The following is a 25,237-nucleotide window of genomic DNA, read 5'->3' on the forward strand; positions in this document are numbered from 1 at the left end:
AAAACAAAGGATTAATTAGATGGAAATATTTCACAGGATGGATCCAGTCTGAGAGCTACAGCACAGACTACAGTGACTACTCTATACAAAGCTGGGGCTTTTAGATAACAGGAGAAGATCAAAGTCATTCAAGTCAGCTACAAATGCACAGATTACAGTCAGTCAGAAAAGGCATGTGCTACAGTCACAGGGAAACAGTGTGTGCTTACTTTCAGATACCAGAGAATTATCAACAATTTCTACTTCCACATGACAGTCCAGCAACGGACACCAAGTCTATCACAGCTCAGGAATGATCTCAAATGTTGACCTGAAAACATTTCCCTTTTTTTATTAGACTGTATAAACCAAACTGCTAGCATAAGAAAGGATATAAAATTCAACCTGCACTAAGATGACTACTTTTCATGTCAGGACGAAGAGTGTAGGCATCACCCTTCCCACTCTGGAAGTTCCATTTACACTGCACAATTACATTGCCAGATTTCAACAAGAAATGGCCCGGACTGCTTCCTATATAATATATTTTTTCATTTAGGATTTAAATGTCTCAGTGTTTATTCTCCTGCCTAGGGAAACACAATCTTTTGTATTTATATAAGCAACAACAACAACAAAAATTACGAAGAAGAAAAAATACTGTACAGAGAGTGTGGGGCAGACAAAAGAATAAAGCCTGCAGTAAGGTATTCAAAATGCCAACATAATTTGGTTATATGATTGACAAAAAGAAATCTTATATGGATATGGAGCATAAATATCAGGGCTAGAAAGAAACCAAGAATTTAAGGCATTCTGCCACCCCAAAGAGGGATCAGCCAAATCATAGTGATAAGGTCTGTTATACCACTATTAAGGACATGAATACTTCTGTATAGAAAAACAGTTACTAATGGACTGAGAAATTTTTCAGGGAAACATATGATGGAAGGCAACATGAGCCCTACATTAAGATTAACCCACCCAACTTAATGAAATAAGAAATGCTACCAATGCTACCAAATTAGAAGAAAGACTTCAAAGATAGCAACATGTTAAAAATGAAAAATAAATTTCTTATGAATTGGAAGGAGCTAATAAAGACAGGTCTGAAAGGAATACATGAGAGGAAGCATTAAAAGCTGCTGGCTGTTTAGTTGGTTATTGTAACTAGGGTTTTTTCCTGCTCTAGTTCTAAAAAAAGAAAAATAAATACTTATTTTACCACTAGTCATCCTCAACTTGAAGTCCAAAGTTTTCTGTCAAGCTAACAAAACTTACACAACAAATTCTATTAGATGAACCAAAAAGCCTAGACTATGAGTTGAGAAAAAAACTATGTTTCTTATTACAAAAGATTAACACAAGTTCTTGCCTTTAATATCAATGAGACCAACAAAAAATTCTTCCAAGACTAAGAAAAAAAATAAGAGCTTTTCATTCCTGAGGCTACTATCATTCTTATCAGGAGTTCTGAATGGAAAAAATCTCAATTCACACTCAAATCAACTCATCAGCCTACAATGCATTTATGCAGTAATATTTAGGTATCAAAGTGGAAGCTGAGTTTAAACAGTTTGACACCTGACTGACTACACAAAAAGGCATGTCCAGAATATACTAACCACTTTTCCAAGATATATAGCATCTCTTGCTATTGTGCAAAATAGTACTGTTCTGTGAAACAAAGCTCGTATTTAATATATGTGATGAAAAAGTAATAAAATTTAAAAAATGAGACAGAAGATTAGTTTGATTTAATGAATGTAACAGTTGGGGTTTTTGATTACTTTTAACACAAACCCAAGCTGGCATTTGTCTGAAGACGAGCTAGTAAACCCCCTAAGGTTTCTGCTGAGGTTGCATCAGCTTCAAGAAGCCCCAAGAACAAAAGCTGCACACTACAGACTTCAACAAGCGTGCATTATTCAGTACAAACTGTGTCCAACTGTGATACTGACAAAGCACACTGCGGTTTTCCTGTGAAAAATAGATTGAGCTCTTATATCACCCTTTTTCATTTTAATTGTTGCTGAATTCCTTGAAGTTACTGGAAGCCTCACACATAATTAAATATTTTACACACTTTTATTCAACTGCACAGATGGCATTTGCTCAGCCCATCCAAGTGTTTTCTGAGGTCCTTTCGTGAACTACAAAAAATGACTGAGAATAAAACTGAGCATCATTAATCCAATAATTATGTCAAAATCATGCCAAAGAGTTACATAACTGTCAGTGAAAAAAACAATAGTTTTCTGTTTTAACAAACTCACTCATTAAATACTTACTTGCTAAAGAATATCCCTTACTCCTCTTTCACTACCAGAACTGCTCATTCCCAGCATGAGAAACACGTACCACCCAATTCATAAGCAGTTGGTCTCTAACACACAGCAGAAGCAACCTCTGACATGTTAGAACAGAAGGAAACGAGCTCTCCCGGAGCTCCTGAAAAAATAAGTACCATAGAGCTCTAAGGCACTTATTCTACTCTACAGCACCAGAAAACCCCAAAATTTCCCTTTTGGATGTGCAGAACGACCCATGTATTCCCACTGAACACTGGGAAACTCAGTCTACCTGTTTTTTAGTATCACCAAAGCTGCATAATACTTGGAAGTTGGGAGTATTTTTTTTTTAATTCTCTGACAACTGTAATAGGATAATTTCAACACTACTCATTCCCACGGGTTAAACATTTTTCTCTACATAATTGGTTATTCACATAATTATTGCTGTTGTCATTATTCTAGGAAGAGGGAAGGTTAGCTTGATCACTTCATTACCCTACTCAAATGTATACACATTTATTTTAAAATTAAGGAGAATTGGTAGTCATTGGCCATTTACATGTACTCTACACCCTGCACATTATGAATTAATCAAATGTTAAGTAACATAAGCAAACATTTCAGACACAAATGGAAAACACTGCTTCACACATACCCTGCCACAAACCCACTGGTAAGTTCTGTGACAGCTTTCTATTATTCTCCATTCAAAAGAATACACAAGCAGCAACATACACTGAGAGCACGAAACTGGGGAAGCAACAAGAGTAACAGGACTGGTAATTTGGCATTCAACTTGGTGGAAATGGCAGATCGAGACTTTGGAGATAGAATATTTTTACTTCACAATATTTTTAGCATGACTTTATCTGAACACCCGACTATGATTAAAGTAACCTGCTTGAAAATTCTTTGTGCCATCTGTGAAGAATGGAGCACAGCATGCTAAGTCTCCCAGTGACAATAATGAGCTACTCTCAGAAGTGACAATACACAATGCAAGAATCAGCACTCAATGAAACTTGAGTTGAGGGTGGACCATCCAGGCAGACAGAGGTTGCAGTCAGGCACCTAAACCATCCCACCTTATAAACATCTGTCAAACTGAAAAGTGCTTTCTCCACAATTGTAACCAAAGTCTCTACTCAACATCTACATGAAAGCAATTAGCTTGCTGCTTGCACAAAGTGCACGTAAAATTTAAACACCTTTAAATGTTAAGTTACTAAAGTAAACTCTTCTGAATACAACTGAAAAGAAAGGGGATTAGGACTATTGTCACAGCACTGTGAGTTCTATATATCCTAAATCTAATAAAACACATCACCTTTTGACCAGAGATCACAGTCCTGTAAGCACAGCAATCAACAAAGCTGTACAAGGAACACTGCCAAACCTACTCATCACAGAAGATACTGGTTTTAGAATTAAGAATGCATCAAAAGTATTCACTAGATTTTATAATTCAACAACATTCAAAGAGCAAGTAGTAAATGGGATATTTAAAAAAGTAAAGTAATTTCCAAATGCAAGGTTATTCACTTCTACGATATATAAGTGTATATCATTTTATTACACTGATATAAACAATATTATTCCCATTTTTAATTAAATTAAAATTATAATTTAGCTTAATTTATCTACATGCTAATAGCAAGCACACTAGGTAAGGAATATACTCTTAGTATTCATACTTCAATAAAGCCTTTGACATCAGGTTATTCTGTTTTTCCAGATTATTAAAAAACTGTAGTGATGCACTAAATGTCACTAGAATTTCTTGATTGCAAGTGTGACTTCCTAATTTTTAGGTCATCTGAAACTCAGTATCAATAATCCACCGCAGTCTGTGTCAGGTCATTTGTGTCAAGTTGCAGCCTTTTGGTTTCACTGCAGTAGACTTACTTAATGTTTTCAGTTCTGTGCTGGGCCTCAAAATGTAGGTTTGATTAACAGTTAGGAAGGCTCCCTTTGAAATAAATATACATGGAACGTAACCTCCTAAATGGAAAAGCAACTTTTAAAAATCCATACTCATTCAAGGCTGCCACTGAGAGCAAAACTAACTCACTGGTTTGAAATCTGTGACAAAAATATCAGTCTCCTCCACCCGAGAGAGAAACATAACAAATGACAGCTGAGGACAAGCACAGCTTCCCTGACATCTAATCACTTGCACCACTGTTTTCATGCCGCCTGCATCATTGCAACAAATCTGTCACCTGTTTCCCTTAACCATCACCAGGATCAAACTCAGTATTGATTTCCATACAGTTACGAGCACAGCTGACCATTTTCACACACAAATGTCCTGCTCTCACCAAAACTGGCAAGTTCCTGTTCCTTCAGAGTAGAGCCAAAGTCCTGTTTATGCAAAAACAGGCAAGCTGCATTCAGAGAAACCTACTAGATAAGGTTATAAAAAAGTTTTTTCAAAACATCAATAACACAGTTTGAAGTGATACATCACAAGATGTATCACAAGAACAGCACACCAGCATCCAAATGCATTTACATCTAAAATGGAGTTAACATGGAGTTATATTAATAGTTACTCATCGCTGCTGTACAGCAGACAGCTCTTACTCCAGAAGGTTTCTCTTACTGCTGTTTCATATTCCCCTTGTGCATTTAAGACTCCCTTCTCATTCCGTTAAACAATGCAGGTTTCACCTTACCCTGGGAGCTCTTCTGCAATAACACAGCTGAGAGAAGTGGATTGTTTTCTAATTCCTACAACAGCACCATTAGAGTTCCAAACACAAGGCCAATTTTGGTTTTAATACCAGTACAAAATCAACATATTTGTGGCCATAAGAGGCTAGGCCAATACAAATGCACTGAATTAAGAACCTCAGAAACAGCAACGTTTTGCAGGCTTAACTCTACTATCTCATGTATCTGCTGTTCCACAATTCCTTATTCACCAAGGATGCTTTAGTGTGCGGAGGTTTCACTGAGTGTACAAGTCAAAATTGTTGATTAACTCAATTCAACTGAAATTTAATTTTGCAGCTACTTGATAAAAATAAAGCAAGTCGTAGCATTTGCAAAAATTGCTTTTCAGATGCAAAGTGGCTTTCAGAAGTAAGAACAAACAACAATCATATAGTAATTACATTCTGCTGTACAAAAAATGCTATTTCCACAAATTGTTTTCTCCTTACCAATATGCGATGAACAGACTTTTATCTCTCTAAATCTGACAAAACCTACCATTTCTAAGAAAGGATGTCTATTTCAGCTTCCCAAAATATTATCCAGTCACAGGGGTTTATGTAACATCAGAGTTATTTTCCAACTTTGCCAGTTTCTTCCTTCCACTATAAATTCCCAATTCATTCCATAGCAATGACTGAGGTCAACTAATGGTTTCCATTTACAATCACAGGCAGAGTGATCTGTGGCAGCAGAAGCAGATTCTGCTTCCAAGTGTCCGCTGCCAGACATCACAAGCTCATAGCAAGAAAAGCTAAGTAGGACACACAGCCATATCCTCACCATCGCTGTTTATAACCTCATGTCCTTCTGTAATCAGCCAGATGACACATGTAATTGCCAGAGTGTATATACACCCTATGCAGCAAATAGTTCCCAAAAGAGACACAAGCACGTGTGGAGATAACACCCACATCAGTTACCACAGCAACCCTGAGCTGTGCTGCACAGTCCCATTTCCCTGGGCACTGCAAGGAGTAAGGGAGCCCAAGGAACACAAGCTGCTGGAAAGCCTTTCCTGTGTGTCCGTTACAAATATAGTCCTCTTATCCTCAGAATTCTTCCCACATTGTCAAGCCAACTAACACGAGTCTTTCAATTGCCATCCACCGTCTCTACTTTCTCACATGAGCAAGCCACAAAATTTTACCATACTAGATGTTATTTTACTTTAAATTAACTACCTTTGATAACTGTGGCTAAAAAAAAAAAATTAAAGAAATAAACAGGCATAGCTATCAGGTAACAGAAGTATGCATTTCAAAGACAGTATACAGAGGAGAGGGTTTAAACTAACTGGGGGCAGGAATTTGCATAATCACTCTTCATTTTCTAGGAAATTCCTTCACATTGATCAGTTAACCCTAAATTTGAAATTATTCTAACTTTTTAAAGCTGCTGCCAATTCAAACATATTGAATGGAATAAACTGTCTTCAGATACAAGCCCACAATCTGAGGAAAAAAAAAATTTCATATGAAAAAGTAGAGATCAAAATAAGGAACCTTCATACATTCAGCTGCAATATACTATACTCCTCTAGGAGGCAAAAGAACCGGTGGCAGCATATCTCAAAACCTAGGGATTTAGGCTCAAATTAGCAGAGCCTGGGAGAGCTGCAGTGGTAGTTGATCAGCTCTACAACACAGAACTGAAAAATCAGAAGGGGTTTCCCTGCATTTCTCCACAAAAAGTTGCCCGATCTCTCCCTCTTTCTTTTTTGCTTTTAAACAAACCGACAGGACAGCTTTCCTTGCCTTATGCAGAACCATCGACAGGCCAAAGCCTCCAGCCCCTCCAATGCTACACCATCGCACATGCCAGAGTCCTATCACCTAAAATGCACCTTTGCACCCCATTACACGACCGGACACTAACATATTCTTGCCTGACTCTGAAAAACCATAACAGTCCACAACTCACTGGCATTTTTCCTTGCCCTCATTGCAAAAGCTTGACAAAAAAGAGGTCAGAAGCAGGCAGCAGGTCAATTTGTTCTTGATATCTATGTTCATCCTGCTGAAAGCTGACCTCTGTTCTACAACCCATCTGCTGAAGGTGGTGGTAACACTCAGTAATACCCAACCATTACTGAACCCAGGATGAAGACTAACCAAACTATCATGATCAACAAAGAAAGAAAGCTAGCAGAAGCTCACTCTGAAATCTGAAAATCAAAACCAGTGCCTTCTCATTCAAGAGATGTATTCCCTATATGACCTGAGAGCAGCATCTGCCCACTTTCTGGCAAAGAACATTTTCACAACCTTTTGCTCCTGTTACCATAATGCTGAACAAAACACAGTATTGGAAAAGAGAGACTGGGATTCTGGCCTCTTATGCAGAGACTGTTGGACAACCCTAGATCTCTGTTCTGCACTCCTTGAGCAACTAGAGAACATTTAAAAAATATAAAAGTCATGTCCTCAAGAGGAGTCTCAGTCTAATTCCCAGTCTAATTCTAGACTGCTAGAAATAAGGTTTTTTTCATCCTTCACGTTCCTGTTTGTAGCAGAGTTGTCAACACATAAGACAGAAGGTTCACGAGGCTCTTCATTTTAACTAGACTCAAACTTTGCTACGCTGCTACAATTTAAGAATCTCAGAAAATAAGCTGAAAAAACAACCCTTTTCTGCAGGCACTGTAACTAGTAGTTATTCTTTTTCCCAGTTTAACAAGCAGTTTTGGTCCATTTACTTCAAAATTAGAAGAAAACCTTCTGTCAATTGCTATGTAGCTCAAGAACAGCAAGCCAAGTTGCTATATTCAACCTGCAGCATGTAACTTAACAACACAGCATCAAGTTTTCTGTAATTATTTCCTGCAAGATCTGCATTATACATACACATTTTCCTAAGCATGACCTATATTCACACTAAGTGCTATGCTTCTTACCAAGAAAGAGACTGTCCATGCAAGTGGTAACTTAACCTTTTAAGGCAACACAAGGTCATTTTACATGCATAAAAAGATGTGCATATAATTTCCCATATTAACTGCACTGCAACTGTAACACAGTCATCTCCACACAATTTAAGTACTACTTCTTTCTTCAAATTACCAAGTTATTTTTTAAGAATTAACAAGTATCACACAGAGGTATAAAAACCAGTATGCCTGATAACTAAATCCAACTTTGGCAAGTTTTTCTTCAAATACAGTAATTTTTACATTCCCAGACTGTATTTGTGCTGGAGGTCACTGAGCCATTTTGGAATTTCTCTTTAACAATATGAAGAGTTTTCTGTCTGGTAAAGAAAAAGCCAGAACTTGAAACACAAACTGCCAGCAATAAAGGTCTTCTTGCTTAACTACAAAGGCCCATTGTTCAGAACAGCAATCAAGATGAGCTTGAAGAGACTGTATTTTTCTGAAAATGCCTTCAGAACATTATCAGAATTTCATACAGTGAAATGTTTACAAACTGCTGCCTTAAAGCAAAGCACTGGCATTGCCCGATAGCCAAAATAACAGAACTGAACCCCACAGCAGAAGCTCTGTAAATTCTACACGGTTGTTTTCACTCTTTCACACAAAGAAAGCAGATTATGTACCGAATACCTTGTTTGAATCAAAAGATAGGAGGTTAATAAACTTAAATGAACATGATTAACCCCATGAGAATAAATGCAATATCAAACAAGAGTGTCTATGTCTAAAAAGTTAAAGTTCTTTGATCTAACACTTAAATGTCAGCTGAAGACAACACTTAACGCCAACTGGTGCAAAAACACACTAAATTATATCTTTAGACTCTTTGAAAAACACACCTTCAGCAATATCTCAGCCAACATACAGGAGACAAGTCTCTGTGCAGGACCTTGCAGAAGCAGCAGCCAAGGACACAGCTCTATCAGCATACCTTCAAAGAATCAATCAAGTTACTTGGGATCCAACAGAAGACAGGGCTTTGTAAACTTGGAAGCAATTCTAAAATGAAAAATAAGCACCAGATACAACAGCACAAGAAATTCTACAAAGTCTGTCCTGAAAAAAATTGGTTACCAAAAAAGCTGAAATGGTGCTCCAGAAAAGGACAGATGAATGAATCAGACAAGGCCACTGAAAGCATCTGCAGTGTCCTGAAATTACAGCTGCCCATCTTTGCACATGCATTAATGATGTTCCAGACCTCACCTTTCACTTAAGAACTTCTTCAACCACAAAAGCACCTGCAGGGGACTATTTTAATATTATTTCACCAAAACACACACATATTTTTTCATGTGTCTGTTTGTCTAATGTGAACCAGATATTCACCAGGCTTTTCTGGATTTGTTCAGATACTGATTTCTGCACTTACTGGTGCTGTTCTGCCCAAGACCTTTATAAATATCCCTCAGTCTGTCCTATATCAACCAGAATGCACTTTTTTAAAAGCAAGGAAACACCTCTTTTTTTAACTACCATATTTATAGAATTTTTAATAAGTATTTCCAGTATTTATAGAATGGTAAGAATTCAAATTGGACAGACAAGACACCATCTGTCACAGACATCTTGGCAGAAGCTAAAAATGTACTGCTATTTTTCCCCTACGACAGCCACATTCTGAGTAGCCCAATAAAACTTAAGCTCAGAACTTTCATGAAGTAAATCAATCCATTATTATCCTCACCTAAAAAATTCCTTTTTCAGATGCAACAGTCTTGAAAGTCAATTTTTACAAACAATTTTCAAAGAAAAGTCATATACAGACTACAGTTGTTTCAAATAGGGAAAACACTTCCTTCCTGCTATACAATCTAAATTAGGTGACAAATATTTCAGGAAAAGAGTAACTGTAGCCCTGCAGTTCAGAATCATCATGCTGTTCCCCACCTAGGCCAAATTTCATCATCTCCAACTACAAGCAGCAACAAGCTCGATGCATTCTGGTAACTCTCAAAACGTCAAGAGGTCTCAGGCACAAAACACATCAGCAGGGCTGCACATGTTCCACCAGCGCTGAAGGCAGCCTGCCCCACCTGCCCCACCAGCACACCTGCAGCCACACACACACACACCTGCAAGCACTGCAGTGCAAGGGAGTGGCTACTCACGTCATGCTTAGATAATGTGTTACATCAAACTCACAGAAATCAAGGATTATAGGATAAAAACTGAAAGTGACACTGCAAACTTGTGAAAGAGCAAGACTCCTCTCACAGCAGTTCTGTGCTGTGTTACAGGGTATGAAGAATCACCATGACTGTGTTTACATTCATCATAATTATGACACAGAATGAGAATCTCAATTTATTCACCCAGTTTCAATGTTCTTGTTCTGACAATTCTGAGCTCTTCGTTGTCACAACAACAGAAACATTAGAGAATTGTAACAAAAATAAGAACACTTCAAATGCTAAATGGTTTTTCTATGTCACAAAAGGTTCTCTTGCCCTTTTTTTTAATGTGAATTCATTTTCAAGTTGTCTTAGATTGTTATGACTGGATATTCAGCAAGTTCTACACCATCAGAAAAAAAAGGGTTTCTCTACACCTTCATGAATTAAAAGTGCTGCACAAATGAGCTTTTCACTTGACAAGACATGTTTAAGTAATACCACCTCACTACCCATCTATTTATGGCAATAAGTAAAACTGTCCTAGACATGAGAGTTTCACAACATAGACAACAGAGGTTTTAAGACAGAGAAGCACTGAGAAAGCAGGAATTTTCAAGCTGCTTTTCAGACAAGTAGTTCTCTCCTTTAAGAAGAATAATCTGCCAGCTGCATGACCTCTAATCCTCCACCTTCCTAGACACTGACAATGGGCTTCTTTTATAACACTCACCATCTTCCCATCATTTTACTCAACAGTGTGTCCCTAAGACTCAGGAAATATCACTTATTTTCCTCCCTACATTTAGCCGAAGAAGAACATGCAAGCAGTTCTCAAAGGTCTGTGTTCAGTCTTAGGAGCATGTGGAATCCAGACCAAAAGGTTCTGGAAAATAAACTCCTTCCACTGTTTGTACACAAAAGCAGTACTTACCCTGATTTTTGAAGTATGAGATCTAGCAATGACATTACAGAAGAGCTGTGTTACTTAAAACCAACAGAATTAGGTATAAGAAGGTCAAGCAGTGATTTGGTTTGTGCAGAGGCACCTATCTGTTCAGAGCACACAAAAAAAACCCGCACTTTGACAAACTAACACAATATATCCAAACAAAAAAACCTGAATAATCCTTGCATTTCAATCCCCTCAGCTTAACATCTCCATCTCCAATATAAGCTAAGTGGCAAAAATAATTTTCAGAATTTTGGCCTTTCAGAGCTGCCCTTGGAGTTCCACTGAGTGTAGCATTTCCTATGGAGTAATGCCAAGAGGCCTGAAAACTAAGGTCAAATCAGTTCACCACAGTAAGTCTATCATTTCTCTCCATTAGAAGAGGGAGAAAAAAAAAAAGAAAAGAAAAAGGCATTTTTGGGCTCCTTTATGAAAAGGAGGAATTGAAGTCATGCTCATAAAGTTATTCTGCAGTAGACCCCCAAACCAAACTTCAGATCTAAAACTGGGGCTTTATCTCTAGAACAGCTTTCTTCCTCAAATGATAAAACACATCACAATGCTTATGGAAAAAGACAGGTCCACAGAAACTCCTGCTGCTGCCTGAATCATTATACAACCTCAAGGGTGGACAGAAAATGGAAGAAAATGTTGCTTGGCTTGGTGGGGTTTTTTTATATAATTAATTTAGAAATAATTTCCTTAAGTATGTTTTTAATTTTTAAGATATCATGTCACACTGAAAATCTGATTTGAAATTACACATTGAATATTAAAAAACTGAGCATGTGGCAAATAAATCTCTCATTCTTCTCTGGGTCCTTAACACAAGATACAACTGAAAAAAAACCACAAGAAAATTTCATGAAAGGTGAAACACAAGGAAAATATTAACCTTTGTTCATCATAAGAAAACACGGCCAACATCCCTTTTCTTTATACTACTTTTCAGTACGAGAGGATTTTTGGCACTGTATTTCCCACTTGATGAAGTAATGAAAAAAATCATCTTTTATATCTGTATAAATGGTTAAATAAATTATAAATCTGCATTAATTATCTATCTGTTGATCAAATAGACAATTCATAAGAGCCAGTCCTGCATAATGTATACAATTTATAAACTTTACCTAAAGGAGGGGTCTAAATACGCTACAAACATTTGTATCAGGCTCATCACAGCGAACAGTTCTGTTTCCAAGGATGTGCATTTGGTGTACAGATGAGTATACAAACAAGAAGAAAACCAAAAATTAAATGCTTACCCCTCCCTCTTGCCCCAATCATCAAAAGTGAATTTGCCCTATTGCATTTGTATTACATACTTAGTTATTGACTATAATAAGTGTAAAGACCGCATACATATTTAGGAAATATAAGATTGAAATTTTAAGCAGATCATAAAATGGTAATGATTTACAGTAACTCTATTAACTCATCCCATCAAGTGATTACAGAAGTGTTCTCAATTTGGAGATGATTTAAATTAATTATCATCACCACCAGACAACTATAATAGCAATTCAGAAGCTATTGTTAACTTTCTACCTTCTATTATCCAAACTGATTAATTATATAGATGTACATATAGTCAGAAATAATTTCCTCTTTCTTTCAGGAAAGGACTGCTCTTATGCCAATGGACTCAGAACTTGATAAAAAAGGCTGCAAAACCAACACCCTCACTAGTTCAGGCTGACTACACACTACTGTGATCCAGAGCTTCTGCATGCTCAGTCATCCTGCTCCTTCAGGGACAAAGTCACTTCATGGGCATCACATCCCTAAGGACACGAACACAACTAAGCCTAAATCTTAGAAGGTAATTTCTGAGATCACTAACAGGTGAATAAAGTGAGGAAACTGAGAAGTGTATCAGCAAACATTGCATGCTGCTTTATTATAAATAATAAATAAATGTAATGTCACAGTTTTATGCTTCTCTAAAACTCCATTCATTCCCAGTTCTCTAGTTATTAGTCATGGTGGAAAAATCCCATTAATTTCACTAACACCCTTTCAGCACTCACATCTATACTCCATCATATAAAAATCTTTAGCCCTCTTTTCCACAAATGAAATTTATCTAGATCTTACTTAATTGACATGAGTAACTTGACATTTAATTCCCTCTCCTTGGACGGCCAAACCAACACCAATTTGTGCAGAAAGCATTTCAAAGGAGACAGGATCTATGTTACTCAGGATACAGAAAATACAGTATTAAATAGAAGCAATGTCCCCAATAATCCAGTGAAATTAATTACAGTGGACAATACAAAACACTACATATAACAGACACAGAACTCCACCATGGGATAAATGCAAGGCAAAAACATATGAAAGAAAAAGATAAAACTGCTTATATTCTCATTATTTATTTTAAATGTCTAGCCTTTTTAGAATACCGTTAAATCCTGAGCCTTAGCTCATAGCAATAATTCCATAGATTATGTTAAGTAGCATTACCACTCAAACTAAATTTAGTATCCCTGTGCTTTACCCAGAAAAGTGGCAAACCAGTGTATATAGTTCACACTTTTCACGACATTATTTGCATAATCTTATAATTCAATTTGTCCCTCTTTGGAGCTTCTGCTCACATAGGCATTCTTCAGTCTCTCTGAAGCCTGTCATCCACCTCAGCCGCCTCTTTTGCTGTTAGTGGTGAAGGGGATAAGAGATTGGCTTTTGCTTTTACTATTTCTCCTTTTTGATATATTTATAGTGAAAATTACTGTGAGCTTTCCATAATGGCAGGATATTTTTAGTATTCTATTAAATAAGACGATCTTTTTCTCCTTTTGGCTAAATATTTTTTGTTTGTCCCCCCAATAGAAAAATATATGCTAACTGATTCAAGGTAGTAATTTAATTTGGGATATTTAACGCTTTTATGTTCCCCATAAGTGGTAGCAGACCTCTGTTTTTTGCTCAATAAAAAGTAGGTAGACAAAAAATGCTGCACTCGGCAGCAAACACTCTGCCTCATATAAAGCTATAGACAAGCTATACAAAGTTGCCACTGAGTTTAAAAATTAGAGTGAATTACAAATGTTGCAACACCCAACTGCTGCTCAAAGTTAAGTTTAAAAGGACACACTTGGAAAATAACTGAGAATTTACACTGTATATTCAGTGAACACATAATATTTACTGATTATTATTAAAGCAAATCAAGACAAATTAGTGTGCTTTGAATTCATACTAGACTACTCACTAATAAATGTCTTTTCATGTCTTGTCTGTTAGACGGACTAAAATTTTCTGTATGAAAAGAGATCAGACTCAAGAATATTATTTCAGCTGTGTTTGTATATTCCTGTCTGGCAAAACCAGCAGCATCAAAACCAGACTTTGATTGTTTTACGAGACAGTCGAGCACTAATTGTGCTTTAAAAGTCATGTATTACCTAGAGGTTATCAGTCATGACCCTTCATGTTTAACAAGTGTCAGCCCCTACTGCTCACCGTTTTCACTGGGAGGGCACAGACACACCTGACATTGTCACTACTGACCTTCAGGCACAAAGAGCAGCACTGCTGCTGCACAAAACCTCGAAATAACCACGTTTGACACCTGTTACCTTGATGAACTTCTCACTTACCTTAAAATTGTCAATCAGAGTTCACTGCTCTCAGCAGGGATGCTCCTACTGCTTCCCTACTTCATTCCCTCCTCCCTCACTTCACACTCCCGCCAACCCTAAGCAAAGCAGTGATGCTGCTCTTGTCCTAGTTAGTCTGCTGCGGGTGTAGGTAACTGAATGAGCTCATGAATGATCAGAAGAGAGCCCGACCCAGGGATACATTTTAGAACTCAAAGCAGAAACATCCTATATCGGCTCAGCAATCTTGTCCCTGAACAGCAACAAAGCCTAACACATGCAGCTTTTGAGAGGTACTGCTTTAATTTCTAACCACCTTACATTCCAAAGCTTTCTAAGTGGGTAGCATGAAGAATTTACACACTTAGCAACTTTAAATGCAAGTTTTCAAATCTAAAAAAGGCAGCTTTCTTCAGGATGGTTCAGCAGGCAGCCCATTCAATCTCAGCTCTTCAACACTAGACCATTTGAAAACCAAACAGAATTAAAATACTTTTGGTAACAATGGCACGCTGGTTACAATGAGCATCTTGGAACAAAAGAATTTCAGGCTTTCCTAAAATCTGTTAATAGTATCAGTGGGAAGAGCAATTTAATGGCCATCATCTTATCTTCTATGAGTTTAGTTTTAAAAACCTGGTATCTATAGTACAAATTACCTTTTACAAAACAGCAGCCAGCTCAAACAATAGATAAAAGACCCTGATGTTATCCTCAAAAATTTATACAGAGTTCATATATATTATAGCAATAAATTCACAACATAAGAATAGATATTACAATGATATCTACTGGGAAATAAGCTACAGGAAAATGGAATAGCATGTACAGAATCTATACTTCACAGCACACCACTATAAATTTGACAGAACAACTTATTCACTGCACCTAGGAAACAGAAAATTCAGGTTTCTCACTGAAACATGCACAACTCATTTGCAAGAACATATTAGTTCATTCACTTAAAGAAAGAATTGCCAACCTAACCTGCGAGAACCCTGAGAAGAGGAAATGTTCCTAAATTCAGAGTACTGTGACTACATGCTTCATCTACTGACATGGAGTTTGGCTTCATAAAGTAGCCCAATGACTAAAATTCCAGGTACGGATACCCAACAAATTTTACAGACTTAGATTACTAAGCAAGAAGTCAATTTCAGGTGTGTAATTAAATGTGAAAACACAGTATTTGGAAAGGAAATTTTTTTAAAAAGGGCCAGTAGACTCTAGACATAGACTCTACTGAAAATCTGCTGCAAACATGATACTTAAATCAATGTTTTCGTCAAGAAAGTAGTCTGCAGAATACAGCACAGTAAGATTTCACTTGCTTAAAGCCCTGACTGGAGAAGCTCTTTCTTTACAAGGGGCACCACGGCAGGGCACCACTTCCTGCCTTAAAACCTACAGCACTAAGCCACAAAGATTAATGACTGTAAATGCAAGTAAACCATAAGCAAAGGAAAATAAATTTTAGAGAGCTGATTAACTGTAGGATGCAGAAGCTTGCTACTCTGCATTACATTCTTGAATCAATACAATTCAATAACTACAATCTGAAAATTAACTAGAGAAGAGAACAACTAGAATGCCACTTACAACTAACATTTAGTGTTTCAACATTTACTTTATATTAGCAATACTTGCATACTTACAAATTTTATTTTCATACCTAAACATACAGTATTACCATCAGCAACTCCCACTAATAAAATGGCTCATGCTTTTTCCCTATCCACTCATTAAAGAGTCAATCCTGCCCTTCCTGAACTCCAGGTTGAACTTGTGGCACCATTTGAATGCATTAAATTAGCTTTCCTGGCAAAACACAATGAAGTTAATTAAAAGGCAAAGTAGATGGGTTGAGTGATAAATCCTTCACCAACTTTGCCAGCACCACTGACTCACTTAAAAGGAAACAGGTTCTATATCAAGATTATCCTCACTAAACTTACCAAACTTAACAACAAATCACCATGAACCTTGAGAGTAGAGACACGCAATAACAATTTATGCAATCATTTTAATATAGTTACAACTCCAACAGGCATATATTGTGACTGAACTACTACCACAGAATTTAACATCAGAAAATTAGATCAAAGACATAAAATCAACATGCTTTAACTACTTTTTTCAAATTTTGTAAAAAATATTGAAAACAAACTTGGTGTCACTTCAGAATATTTTTCTTATTATATACCCTGATAATGCATGGGAGACTATCTATCTCCTTCAAGCAACAGTGTCCTTAAAGCTTAGACACCTGGAGATACAATAAATAAAACAGAAGGAAGAAAAGAACCAAAAATTATCATTAGTATTATTACTGGTTCCTTACAGCAGCACCAGAGTCCACCATCCAATTACTTCCCCCTTCTAACTTAGTGGAGAAAAGAGGTCTGTGAAAACACTTGCAGGCAGAACCTGCAGAGGTGAGACACTGCAGAGAGCAGTAAGACTTTCACTTAACTTAGCCAGCTACTTCAAATCTGCAGAACACATCACTTATTGAAATCAAAAGAACAGTGGTTGCAAACAGTCTTAGGAATCCCTAAGCTGAGTCTCCTCTTAATTTTTGGAATTTAGTGATGAGGACAAACACAAGTGAACATTAACCCCAACTGAGTGTACTAAAGTAATACCCCCTCAGGCACATGTTCTGAGTTTACAAGGCAAGGTTTTGGTAGCAGGGTGGCTGCAGTAGCCTCTGCGAGGTGAGATCAGGAGCTGCCCCCATGTCAGACAGTCAGCTCAAAGCCTGCTCCAAAACAGACCCATTGCTGGCAAAGCTGAGGCAGTCAGCGACCCTGGTGGCGCCTCCATGGTAATACATTTAAGAAACAGTAAAAAACACTGTGAAGCAGCTGTGAGGGAAGAGTGAGAAAAATGTGAGAAATAACCCTAGCACACACCAAGGTCAGAGAAGGAGGAGGGGGGAGGTGTTTCCACGCACTGGACTCCCCTGCAGCCCATGGAGAAGACTATGGTGACACAAGCTGCCCCTCCTGCAGCCCAAGGAGCACCACAGAGGTGCAGAGATCCACCTGCAGCCCATGCCAGGGCAGATGGATTTGCTCTGAAAGAAGCTGCAGCCTATGCACAGCCCACATCAGAGCAAGCTTCTGGAACAACCTGTGGTCTATGGAGAGAAGTCCATGCAGGAGCAGGTTTTTGGCCTGTGGGGACCCATGCTGGAGCACTCTGTTCCTGCAGGACTGTACCCTGTTGGGAAGAATCCATGCTGGGGTGGTTCTTAAAAAACTGCAGCCCACAGGAAGGCCCTGCTTTGGAGCACTTGAAGGACTGTATCCCGTGGGAGGGACCTCACATTGGAGCAGGGGGAAGACTGTAAGGAAGAAAGAGCAGCAGAGATAAAGTGTTGTGAACTACAGTATCCCCCATTCCCCATCTCCCTTCACCACCCAGGAGGAGGTAGACAAGTTAGAAATGAAGGAGTGAAGTTGAACCTGGGAAGAGGGGAGGGCTGGTGGAAGGTGGTTTTAGTTTTGTTTCTCAGTGTCCTGCTTTTTACTTTCTAATTGGCAGTGAAATAAATTAATCCCAACTGTCTGGTTTGCCCATGACAGTAATTCACGAGTGACCTCCCTGTCCTTATCTCAACCCATGAGCTTTTTTTCCTCTTACTTTCTCCTGTTGTTTTGATGAGGACTGAGAGTGAGAGAACAGCTTGCTGGGTAATCTGACAGTCAAGGTTAACCCACTACTGCATACTATTTCAAATTTAAAACCATGTGGGTTTTATGAAGTCCTACCATAGCCTGATGGACTAGACACATCCATGTATTAATTCCTGGCACTTAGGAGTAAGATACTATAGCATATTGTCCATGCATTCATTACTGCTGTTTTACTGGATTCTTAGGTTTTTTAAAGAGTTTCATCTTGTCAGCATTTTCCTGAACTTCTGGACTAATATTCACTGGAGTTAATCAATATCCACTTTCATGCCTGCAGAACAAGTGTTCCATCACTGCTAAAATTAATCACTCCTTCACCAAAGCTGGACTATAAAATAAACAAGTTTAAGGAACAGAAAAGGTAAAACCAACTTTCCTCCAATACTCAAACTTCCGGTAATTAAATAAATTTTACAAATCTAACTCAGTTGCCTTTGTTAAGGTGATGCATATCCTCAGTAAAGAGAACAGAGATCATTCTTAAACTTCTTTATAAACCATAATACCTGCAATGCCCTGTATACTAACCCATGTTACATACTGGTACCAGTCATTACAAGCAACTCCAGAGAAATTTCCCATTACTAAATCTGCAACCATTAAGTTGCCATTTGTAAAAGATCACCATTCTTGTAATTTAAAACTAGTACGCTCATAGATGCCTTATTCTCTTGTTCAACCTACTGGAAGATGCTTCCAAATCTACAGCTATTTGGTTTTGCTTATAAGATCTAAGTAAAATGAAGAAGTATGTGGAAAAACAACCATGAAACTCATTGATCTATGGACTGTAGTCAAATTACTGAGAAACGAGTAGTTTTCACCTTTATGTATCTATTTAAATAAGCTATCTGCAGGAATGAAAGCAGGTAATTTCTAGTAATCAGTAGGATGTGTTATTCTTATTATTAAAAACAGGAACAAAAATCACCTTCCTATCCTTCCCCTCACAGAAGAGTGTTTTCTTTATATAAAATGAAATACAGTCAAGACAACTTGAAGACTACGAAGAGAGGAAAATTAGAAGCTCCCTCTTCCTTTTCAGTCTCTAGAGCTGACAAGTAAAGCATAATAATCTTGAAAAAGTAAGAAATACAGACCCTTTTAGAAGAATCTGGACACCACAGCACACAAAATTGCTACGTTCCTTCTGAAAGCTGAGCAGGGCACAGAGGCTTGGCTTTTCACTCAGTTCTGCATGCTAACTGTGGTGGTGGGACCTCCCCACACCTCAAATTTGATCTTGCTAGATGCTTACTGGCTGAAATACCTCCATCTGGTAATATTTTTCTGACTCTTTCAACATGAAAAAGAGTTACAGACACAAGCATTCAGTTACTCTAGAAAGCTCCATGCAATGCACAAAATGAAAAGCTCATTTTTTAAAAGAGCGATGATAATGAGAAACAAACAAAAGATTATTCCAGAATAGATTTATAGAGGACAAGCTCAAAGGAACTGAACAGGCCAAGAGTGTTGGAATTTATGTTAGTATAGCAGTAACAAAATGTGCAAATCACATAATTGCATGGTCTTGTTACTTACACTATCATAAGTAGAAATTTTCTTTACAATACCCCTGAACAAAAATGAAGCAGGAATACGAAAATTTTGTAAACACAGCACACTATTCTCTGTTCTCCATGAAAGCCTACATAAATCAATGTAGACTGCAAATATTAAGTACATCAGATAATCATATTCTATAGAATTACTTTGTTGCACAGTTTACACTGAGACTGAACTCGGTAACAGAGGACACAGTATCAGTACTTAAAGCACTGAATAGACAGTATAAACTTTAACCTGTGATTGACTGTGTCAGATACCACACAAACATTCTCCTAAATAAAAATATGTATCTTCTCTTTCTCTCTAAGAAGCAATATGACACAAAAATAAGTTATTAGAAGTAAGACCTTCTCAGCAAGAGACACACAGACACACAGATGAAAGTGAGCAATTAATGAATTTATGCTTCAAAGTGAATTATTTTTATCACCACAATAACAGAAAAAAATTAAATTAATTGCTGTAATATGTAAGCTGACATTATACTTTATTTTTTTCTTCTATTGATTTACTTTCTTATTTAACTGAGTAGTCTCTGGAAAAACACATCACCTTACCAGGCAACTGATTGGCTGGAGGGCTGGGAGACTGACTTGACCAGTAGGAAATTTTAAAACAAACAATCAAAGGTGAAGAAAAATAAACAAAACCCCCTTATTTTTCCCAAATGGGAGCCTTTTGTCTTTCATTGCTGCAGGTCTATATATTTCCATAAAATTTTCAGCTGATGTGTTCTGATATACTACTCTATCACAGGCTCAAGGGAAGCATAACAATTTATGTGACATTCCCTGTTGCTAAAGTAACTGAGCTAAGTATCAATCATAATTTGGATAAACACTGACAAAATTTTTAAGAACAGATTTTTTTAGTTCATAAGCAGAACTCAAATGAGTCGCAATTGCCACAACTGTATTACTATGAACTACCAATTTCCATATGTACGAGATTACGTGTTCCATTATTTTGAAGCTGCAATGACGTTGCTGGGTGGAGGAAAGAGAAAAAACATATTCACCTTAGCACTAAACTTCAAATTCTCTGTTACTATGCCTCCAATGACTTTTGCAACAGTTTTTGTACTTGACAATAAAACCACAAAGCAGCAAATGGCACAGAAAGGCAGTGGCTTGTCTACTGACAAATACAGGCCTTCAACGTCCCCACTGCCACAGTGCCTGCTATCCCGCCGATCAAGTCCAGCTCTCAGTCACGTCCGGAGCCTCCCCTAGGAGACCTCAAAAATATCCACAACCAAATCTTCTGTCAACAACGAAACACTACAGGACTACAGCAGAATTAGTTTGTCTTCACTACCTGACATTCTGGACAATTATTCTTCCACGCATTTCAGAGCAGTCACAAACCCATCTTCACCACAAAATTCAAGACATAATTTGGACTTCATAGGACATATTTACTTCAGCATAATAAATGTTATTAGAAGCAAAATCACTCACAAGTATCTAACTAACCAACACTTATATCCACTCATCTATTCTCCTGCTATAGAGAAGAAAATTTCAGCTTTGTATGCAGTTATGGTGCAGCAGTTTACATAGCTCTGGCACCATGAAGGTGGGGTGGGCTCCCTGACAGATTTGTTACTAGGACACTCACATCATTAAATCCAGAATCCCCTCACACTGGACCTCTTCTCTACAATAAACCCACTCTATGATGTCTCAGAGAACTCCAAAGGGCAGAGCTTATCGCCTGGCTATGTCCCCCATTCTCCACTTGTTTAAAAATTTAAACATGTTCATGCTGTGACCCACACAGCATCTCACAGTCAATGCTCACAACAAAATTTCATTCCTTAAGTCTCACCTCCCCCTTAAAGCTCTGTGTTGTCATGATCCTTGGATAAATTGCCAACAGTCTAGATATTGCTGTGTGGTGGTCAGAATCCACCAGGCTGACCAAGAGTGCCTCATTCTTTTCCTTCATTCACCATCTGTCTGCATCTGTCTCCTATCATTTCAGACTGTCCTTATGGACTGTGTGCTGTCTGGGGCAATAACCATCTTTTTTCATTCTCTATTTGTACAAAACAGCATGGAGTCCTCTTCTGCAGTTTCATTAAAACATTAAAAATGGAGCCGTTCAATAGAGATTTTGAACTTTGGTTTATACAAAGAACACAAAAAAGGTCAAAAGAAAAAAAACAACCCCAAACTACATGCCCTTCTTCCTCTCCGGTTCTGCCTCCCAATACCCCTCTCCATTATTCCAGAAAAATCAGTTTCACAGTTTTAAAAAAAGCATAAATTTAAACACGTGTATGTCAGTTAATAACTGTAAGGAAATATTTCAACATATGTCTCTTAAAAAACCTAAGACACACTAATTCAACACAGGGAAAATTATTACATAATAAAATACATCTATACAATTTCACTGTAATTGACATGTTTTGTAAATGACCCAAAATGTGCAGTCTTCTCTCTAAAGGACAGCTGGTCATTCAGCAATTCAAAAGAAACAGTGAGAGCTTTTTTTATAGGGACATTTTAAGTATTCTCTGCCACTGGTTAAACAGTCTCTCCCATTTTCACTGACAGAATAGTCTCACCACAGATCTCATCTCGCTGCCCTGTGGAAACACATAAGAACTCTTCACTTCGAGTACTGAATGCAAAAATAATACCGGGACCCTCCGTAATTCTCTCAACATTGACACCACAAATCCACATCGCCCCCTCTGCCTTTCTCTCCTGCACACTCAGACCCATCTTAAGGTGTCTTTTTGTGTTTGTTTGAAGGCAAACTCTTTTATCTGGCCCTACCACCACTACCAAAGTAAATTGTCAGTATTTTGCTTTTCTTTCCACTAAAAAGAGAAAGGAAAAAAGCGAAGTCCTAACACCAACCTGGTTTCAGAGCAGCCACCGCAAAAAACACACACTGCGGTAGGAACTTGTACTTAATCTCTTTCTCCCTAATTCTCTACCATCTCTTACTACATCACGCTTTCATCCTGCACCTACCGCTTGGTAGCTGCCCTTCCCATGGAATTCCACAGCCCTGCTCGGGAAGGGAAATGAGAACTGACAGGCACATCCCTATTAAAACATATGTCATTGTGCCCTAAATTAACCGTATTTGCAGGAGTCAGCTATCCCTCGGTTCATCACCTCAGCGCCAGCAGCAAAGGAGAGTGGAACATGGGAAGGGGAACGAAAAGGAGCGACCGAGACACAACCTGGAATAAACATTCACTCCCAAAAAAAGTGGAAAGAATTCAATTTAGGACTCGATCACACATTCAAACGCCTCGTCACGCCGGGGCAGCTCTCGCCGGAGGTGACCCAGCCTTCCTCCCCTGCCCAGGCTGCAGCAGCCGGCGCTGCCGCCCCGCGGGGCCGGGCACGCGGGGGGCTCCTGAGGGACCGGGGGCGCACGCGCCCCTGCCCCGGCCGGCGCGGGCCCGCGCGCACCTGGATGTAGTTGGTCTCGCAGTACTCGGCCACCCGCTCCAGGTTCGTGTAGCTGTCGAACAGGGCCCGGCGCCCCCCCGGGATCTCCTCCTCCAGCAGCATCTGTAGCTCCGCCATCTTCACATCCTCTCACACGGTCGGTCTGTCCGTCGGTCGGTCTGTCCGCCCGCCCCCCGCCCTCTCCCCGCCGCGCGCCGCTCCCGCCCCGCGCGCTGCCCCCGCCGCCCGGGCCGGGCCTCGCGCCGCGCGCACGGAGCGCGCGCCAGACCCCACCGCGGCGGGGGCGGGGCGCGGCCGCACAGCGCCTCCCGCGCATGCGCCGCCCCGCGCGGCCCCCCGCGCGCGCCCACTTCCGCCCCGGCGGCGCGCGGGGGCGGAGGCGGGGCCGGGCCCTGAGGGAGGGGGTGGCGGGGCCGCGGTCCCGGCGCTGTCCGTGCCCCTCGGGCACCCGAGCTGCTCCGGCCACCGCACCGCAGCCGTGCCACGAGTCACAATAAATAGTTACGCATCTTTTCTTTTTAGGGAGCCTTGGCTGTTTTACAGTAATTTTGCTTTGATTTCCCCAAGGGCAGGTCGCTGCCGCCGTCTCTGCTGGTACCCCGGCAGCTTTGGGTACCACGGCGGGGGCAGTCAGACCCCCGCGCCTCTGTGCAGCTGCTGCTCGGCCCGTCCGATCAGGGCAAGGACAAAATGTGTCTTTTGCGTGGGTCCTGTGTGACAAGCTGCGGCTGTACGGGGTGCGAGGAAAGGTAAACTCTCAGCTGCCAAGCTGCTTTCCAGCTCTAACAGAGAAAAGCACATAGTGAAGGGTCAGCAGAAACAGAGCAAGGACAGCCTCGTGGTTGCAGCACAGCACTGAAACCGTGAGCTGCGAGGTCTGTTTGGTCAGTTCCTGGCTTTAATACTGACTTACTTTAGATCCCAGGGAAGTCAGTCTACAGTTGTGATGAAAATGCCCACCCTCGAGGAACGTGCAAGGCTTTCCCACTCAATTCTTCCACCTGAACAGAAGAGTAGCCTTTTCCCCACCCCCAAAGAACCGCCCTCTCAGCAGAACTGTCCCAGCTTCCTCCAGGGAGCTCACTTGGCTCTTTGAAATGAATTGCAGCTGTGATTACTCACCTCATGTTCCCACGAGGCTCCACAAAGCTCTGGCTGCCTCTGTACTGCAGCCCTGGGTTCTATGCTGGCCCTTAGCACAGTGACACAACAGCCGGATGCTTTCACAGCCTTCATGTTACAGACACTTCTGTGGTAGTCAACCAGAGGAGATCCAGCACTGCAGGACCTGTGCATCGGCCTGGTATCACAGGAATAGTTGTTCTCTTGCCCTGAGAGCTGTTGCAAAGGCATCCAGCTAGATATGCCTGGTCTCCCGCTGACTTTAGAATTGCAGATTGCAAACACCTGGTGGGGTCAGGCAACAACTAGTTAGTAGTCTTTGGGGCCAGTCCTTGGAAGTTTCTTCCCTTAAAAGAAAAATGAAGATAGAAATCCCTGCCCTGAGGGGTATTTCTTTTAGCTTGCTTAGTTCACCCATATGAAGGATGAGTCAGGCACAATGCTCATCATATTGCTGAAAAAAAAAATTCATATGCAAAGCATTTTTCTCCCATTTTAAAATGCGGACTAAAATTCAAAACTTCAACTACTTTACTTTTCTACAGGCAGTTAAAGAGCCAAGAGCAATTCATATTTTACAGCTGCAGTAGTCTTAACTTCACAGAAAGGCTTAAGAATCCTGGAACACCTTGCCAGAGATCTCCTACCATGACGTGTATGTGGAGGAGAGGGCTGACTGCACATGAGCACCCACACCAGTGCTGACCTGTGCCAGGATGGAGTCAGGCCACCGGCAGCTCCCCTCAACAGGGTCTGGCACTCTCTGCCATAAAACCACAAGGTTTAAGAAGTGAGTGTCATGAAG

The 25,237-nt window shown here is 39.6% G+C and overlaps 1 protein-coding gene across 10 annotated transcripts in view; it reads right to left on the reverse strand.

Annotated features, from left to right (window-relative positions):
• ABI2 (abl interactor 2) overlaps positions 1–23,476 on the reverse strand; it is a 68,833-nt gene extending 45,357 nt beyond the window's left edge. For all 10 annotated transcript variants that reach the window (XM_050340109.1, XM_050340108.1, XM_050340105.1 and 7 more), the window contains exon 1: positions 23,311–23,476. In XM_050340109.1, the coding sequence (XP_050196066.1) occupies positions 23,311–23,427 (117 nt within the window). In that variant the 5' untranslated portion in view covers positions 23,428–23,476. The remainder of the gene's footprint in view (positions 1–23,310) is intronic.
• Positions 23,477–25,237: the final 1,761 nt, after the last annotated feature.

Source organism: Myiozetetes cayanensis, unplaced genomic scaffold (assembly GCF_022539395.1).
Source record: "Myiozetetes cayanensis isolate MyiCay16 unplaced genomic scaffold, myiCay2020 scf9, whole genome shotgun sequence".
NCBI lineage: Eukaryota > Metazoa > Chordata > Aves > Passeriformes > Tyrannidae > Myiozetetes > Myiozetetes cayanensis.